The 6,072-nt window shown below is 44.2% G+C and overlaps 1 protein-coding gene across 1 annotated transcript in view; it reads left to right on the forward strand.

Moving 5' to 3' along the window:
* cdan1 (codanin 1) overlaps window positions 1–6,072 on the forward strand; it is a 25,200-nt gene that overhangs the window by 13,185 nt on the left and 5,943 nt on the right. Inside the window, exons 12-18 of the mRNA XM_037694846.1 lie at window positions 928–1,064; window positions 1,146–1,249; window positions 2,156–2,305; window positions 2,399–2,462; window positions 2,582–2,660; window positions 2,870–3,090; window positions 5,858–6,044. Coding sequence (XP_037550774.1) covers window positions 928–1,064; window positions 1,146–1,249; window positions 2,156–2,305; window positions 2,399–2,462; window positions 2,582–2,660; window positions 2,870–3,090; window positions 5,858–6,044 — 942 coding nt within the window. The remainder of the gene's footprint in view (window positions 1–927; window positions 1,065–1,145; window positions 1,250–2,155; window positions 2,306–2,398; window positions 2,463–2,581; window positions 2,661–2,869; window positions 3,091–5,857; window positions 6,045–6,072) is intronic.

Below are 6,072 nucleotides of genomic sequence, written 5' to 3' on the forward strand. Positions count from 1 at the left end.
TTAACAAATAGGATGGCTAAAAGGAAAAAGGTAACAAAACCAAAAAAACAGCTAGATTCCGAGACAAATGTAGAAAACTAAAAACAGGAACATGTCTGCATTGGTCCCTGCCAGGAGTCCAACAGATTCTTAAAGCCACTTAGAGAGGTCAAAGGTCGAGAGCTTCAAATCTTTTTGTAAGATATTCCAGGAAACAGGAGCGGAGTAGGAGAAGGTCCTTTTGTCTAGTTCAGTCCTCACTGAGGGAACACTGCAGGTAATAATGTCCTGAGAGCGCACTCCGTAGCTGCACTCACACAGAGACATGTAGGAGGAGATGTATGAAGGCAGCAGACCAAGAAGTGATTTAAAGATGAAAATGTACCAGTGGGAGAGTATGTGTGAAGTTAATGATGTCCAGTTAACCAGTGAATACTGGGTGCAGTGGTGGGTACGATAATCACAGCCAGTTATGAATCTTAGTGCACCATGATATATGTATATATATATGTATATACATATATATACATACATATGTATATACATATATATACATACATATATACATATATATATATATGTATATATATGTATGTATATTTGTATATGTATATATGTGTATATATATGTATATATGTGTATATATAATATATATATCTGTATATATATATGTATGTATGTATGTGTATATATATATATATATGTATATAAAATATATATGTATATATATATATGTATGTATGTGTATATATGTATATAAAATATATATGTATATATATATATATGTATGTATGTGTATATATATATATGTATATAAAATATATATGTATATATATATATTTATATATGTATATATGTATATTCATATAATATTAATATAATAATATAAATGAGACGAGGCTGGACAATAAAAAGCAGTGGATGAATGTTGTGTCTTGTTTCCTTCAGATGAGTTTCGTAAGCTCCTCGCTGCTTTTGTGTCTGGCAGCACAGCCAGGAGTGGAGGAATTATCCGCAAGATTACGCCCACTTCTGCTGAGCTCAAGGGCACGCCGGCTGCAAACAGACTGCAGCAGAAACTGCAGGTGAGCTGGCAGCAAGCGTGCACGTCTTCAAAGACGCTGATTTGCTTGAATGTGTCTGAACCAACTGATTTAATGTGACAGGTGGATCTGGAGCAAGCCTTCTTTCACAATCAGCCTCCATCGTTGCGCCGCACGGTGGAGTTTGTGGCCGAGAGGGTTGGATCCAACGCTGTCAAACACATGAAGTTAGTATCAGAGGTCGAAGGTCGCGGCATGTGACGAGTCATGGATTTTCAAGTCACTGACTGCCAGATCACGTAATCCTGTTAATCCTTTACTTTAACTTGTCCTTCATCGTTGTATATTTTGGAATGGAGAGACTCAAACTGCACTGATCAGTTCAGTTTATTTCTTCAGCTCCAAGTCACAACAGCAGTCGTCTCAGGGACTGAACAGGAACGTTCATGTATAAAATAATAATTAACATTATTTATCTGAGGAGCAGCTTTGAGTTCAACTCCATCACAGAACTGTCATATTGAGCAACCATGAAGGCGACAGTGGGAAGAAAAACTGCCTCATTAATCATCCTGTAACTCTGGTTAGTTGTATTTAGTATCTGTAATCAATACTTTAGTATCTGGAGTAGTACGGCTGTATTCTGACTCCTGCAGGAGTTATTTTTTCTGACCGTTGCAGCCCAGTGCAGTTCCACCCTTAGAGCTAAACGTGTTGCATTTTAGCTTGTTGCATACTCTGCAAGAACTGAGAAAAGTGTTTGTCTTCTTGCAGTGGCAAGAACAAGAACAGATTCCAGCCATGACATTTCATACTTCACTGGAAAAGTCGTGAGCAGAACATCTAGGAAGTCCTCGGCTTGTATGTTACCATTTCCACTCCAAATCTTCTGACAAAACAGAATAGTTCTTGGACACCACACAAGAAAAATGTTCTGCCCAGATGATGTGTCAAGAACAAGCTGCAAGAACTCCTGAATCAGGGCTGTGGGAAGCAAAACGTCTCACAGGCCGTGGAGATGGAGCCCTTTTCTTAGTTCTTGTGGAGGACGCAGCAGCTTTAGATGGTGACTGTGGTGAACTCCTCCAGGCTCATCTGCTTCACGTATATCTTTTTTTGGGTGTTTTGAACAGAGCTACGTTGGTGCAAGAGTTGGTAGACCAAGGAGAGAAGATGCTCAGAGATGGACTGGAGTTTCCAAACTCAAATTCTTCAAAGTTGAACGAGTCCATCTGTGCTCAGCTGTGTGACGCTGGTCTGGAGGCCTTGGTCAAAGCCACTAGGTACTTGAACACCTTCCAGAAGTCTGTTCATCCAGAACCAGCAGGCTTTCACAACTTTAATAGAACGTTTGGTCATTTATCTCCTGTCTGCAGGTACTGCAATGAGAAGAGTCCTGAAGCCATACGTGTACTGCTCGCTGATGAGACCACATCGATGGTGATGTCGAGATCAATAACTTCATGTATCTAAAAGAAGAATGAAACCAAGTGGAGCAAAAGTCACAGAGTTCACTGGTTTGTTCTATGTTCATGACTCATCTCACAATTTCTCTTCAGGTCTTGACAACGTCTGAAAACATCACCAAACGTCTTGCTGCTGAAAAAGCGTGCAGCTGGCTTTCTGCCAACATTGCAGGTAAATGTTGACGACTGCAGGACGCATGATCATTGGCTCGGTGAGGCCAGTGTGAGGTTAGCTCCAGGTTTTTCTGCGTCACAAAACAACGTGAGTGGGTTCAGCCCAGTGCTCCAAGTTCAGAGAACAAAAGTCAAACTAACTGAAAAGGAAACGACGTCGCCCCCTCAGGACGTGTTTCTTAATGTCCTTTTGTTCCCTGTGTGAAGCTCTGGTAAGACGAGAGTGGAAGAGCCGGTACGATCGTGTGATGAAGGTTACTGGGAGCCCTGGAGCTGCAGACCCTGTGGACGGTGATGTGGCTGAACTGGTGAATCCTGACGAGTCAACAACTCCCAAGAAAAAACAAGGAAATGAACGAGTGCTGGACTGTCCTGCTCTCTGTCAGCACCGTTGTTCACGACCCTCAGACATCCTCATTGAGATTAAGGTATGCTTGACCTTTATTAGATTAGACTCTACGTCAGGGCTCTGCAACCTTTATGTTGAAAAGTGCCACTTCAGTCATTGTTCCCAACTCAAGTGTGCATGGAGCCAAACAAGGGATTGACACTTTTTGTATAGAAAAATACAGAACAGACTTTTCCCCATATTTATGAAAATAAAATGAAAACAAGTCTCAACCTTTGACAAGAAGAACTAAGCTGCAGCCAGAAGTCTTGAGACAAAACCACAACCTTTATGTAATTAAACCTTTTAAAGTCCGCTTGTGAAAGATGGGGGGCGTTGTGTTGTGTTTTCTTTCGTCTGCTCCTTTCTGCAGGGATCAACCACTCACATTCAAGAATGGGCAATTGTTTACACGGGATGCCCTTCCTGATGCAACTTAGGCTCCATCCTGAATCTCAGGATTGCAAGAATGCAACGCTGATCCACAAACTACAGCACGCCCAAAGCTGGCACGTTGTGTACAATATAAAAACTGAGTTGGGGACCAAACACTGCGTGGAACATGGCAAACATCAAATGCTTAAATTAAGAAATCGTATCATTTGAGATGCTCAATAATGCAGGTGGCTAATTCTAACAAGGTTTAGTCAGGTCCTCTGGATGGATTCTTCTTGTTGAGCCAGAGGACCTGACTAAACCTTGTGAGATGTATCAGTTTAGGTCACTTTGATTTTTCTGTATGGCAGCAACATCTGTTTTCCACTGAACCATCCCGTCTTCTTTTAACAACATCTAGGAACTGAGGAGAGCGGCTGCTGGAGATGTCCCATTCTAAAGTGGGACCGTGTCCTCTTCATAGACCTTGATATTTTCTGAAGACTTGAAAGAGGACCCTTGCTCCAGCGAATGACGGGGGCTGTGCTGGCTGGCTCAGGCTTCAGCACCACTGTCTGGTGGAGGCGGTGGTGCAGACAGCTCATGTAGGACTTGGGTCTGGCATTGTGTCTGGGGGTGATGCAGCAAAGAGCTTTTGTCTGCTTCTTCCTCAGCTCTGATTTTACTTGTCTGATGACATCAACAGACCAACCGCCACCGGTTCATCCATGTAGATGTCTCTGTCTGGGACATCGAAAAGTGTCAACCATAGGCATTGATGGCATCCCTTAGCCCAGGGAGAGTGCTGCACAGCTGGACACACAGAGCATGTAGTCTTTGGTCATCCTGACCTCGTTTAAGAGAGGAACCAGAGGACTCCTCGACGCACCACCAGACACATGGCCAAATACGTCTGGAGCACGGTGATGGAGCTCCGAGCACGAGCGGTGGTCACTTGCAGCTGAGCAGCAGCAAACCTGCAGTGCTTGTGTGGAAGGGTTATGGCCACTCGCTCATGGTTGTGTAGTTGGGCCAATACGCAGCCAAGGATGTCTCCATTACTGAGATACTCCTGAGCCGTGAGGCGGGTACACAGCACTTTGTTCCAGGAGGATCTCACTTCCAGGACTAAGTCTGGAAACATAGACCAACAGTTTTTTTGACCGCCGGCTCCACAAGGAGATCAAACCCATGCACCATGCCATTTTTTGTGCAGGGGGAGGAGCCAACCCTTGTCCAGTTTCTCAGCTGCACGCTGGTAAAGAGAGGAGTAAAGAAGTGTCGTCTTGGTCCACCAGCGCCGCAGCAGCACCCTGACCCGACACCAGTTACTTTTTGTCCTCTAGCAGATATTGAATGTCAAGGCCAAAGTCCAGCACGTCCTAATGTCCCTGATGGAGGTCTGGTTGACACGGTGATGGTCAGAATGAGCAGCAGCATCTTCATTTTTGGCTAACTCCTCCAATAACTGATTGATAAACCCTCCTCGTCCAACTCAGATGAAACTGGTTCCCTGACTTTGAGAGTAGTGGGCCTTGCTGTGAGACGTGCACATTTTTGGTCTGAGGGAGGAAACCGGAGTACTCGGATGAAAACTATCCATGCACGGAGAGAACATGCGAACGCCACCCAGAAGCATCCCAGGCTGGGATTCAATCCAGCAACCTTCTCTGTGGGAGGCTGTGGACATGTTACAGCTGCCATAATAACTGTATGTCCACTAGTTTAATTAAAACTGAGTTCACACAAACAAGTCCCGCCCACTTTACTTATTGAATTCTGCTGCAGATGTTTGAGCAGGTGAACTCCGGTTTTAATTTATTTATTTCATCGTCTGACTTAGAGGAGCTGAACAGTGACATGTGGCTGTGGAGCTGAAGGTTGCACACGCCTGTGCACGGTACTTCCTGTGACTTTCAGATTAAAAGTTTAATCAGTGAAAATCTGTTTCTTCCATTTCTAGGTTTTATTATTGAACTATCTTCTTTATTATCATGACTTTTAATGTAAACGAATGTTGAACCATGAGTGAGTTCAGAGCTCGATCAGAGAGGAGGAGCCTGCATGTACAGCGGGGAGGTCGAGGTCATCAGGCCTGTGGGAGCTGATGAGCACATATAAACTATTATCTTATAATATGAACACTCCGGTGCAGATTCTTGCAGCCGGGCTTCAATGAAACATCTGTGTAAGCATCTGCTGTGACCGTGTGTCCTCGCAAGGACAACTCTGTTCAAGACGAGTGCCGTCGTCGTGCGCCTCCTTCTAGTTAACATAAGTAGAGGATGTTTTGATCATTTAGTTTGATTTTAATCAGAACTGTTTAAAGGCATATCCCCCCCCCCCCCCCCCCCCCCCCCCCAAAAAAAAAAGAAAAAAAATCAACCTTGGTTTTAACTAAACTGAATGTCTGCTTTTAATTTGGAGCACAGGAGTTGCTGAGCATCGCTGTGGGCCCCAGGACCGACGAGGAGCTGCCGACTGCCCCCCAGCTCAAGAGTCTGCTACAGAGAGCCCGAGACACGCTGGCGTGCAAAAAGGTACACAGCTGTACTGCCCAAACATCTGTCTGTGATGCATTGCTCAAACATCTGTCTGTGATGTACTGCTCAAACATCTGTCTGTGATGTACTGCTCAAACATCTGT

Source organism: Nematolebias whitei, chromosome 21 (genome assembly GCF_014905685.2).
Source record: "Nematolebias whitei isolate Nwh7 chromosome 21, NemWhi1, whole genome shotgun sequence".
NCBI lineage: Eukaryota > Metazoa > Chordata > Actinopteri > Cyprinodontiformes > Rivulidae > Nematolebias > Nematolebias whitei.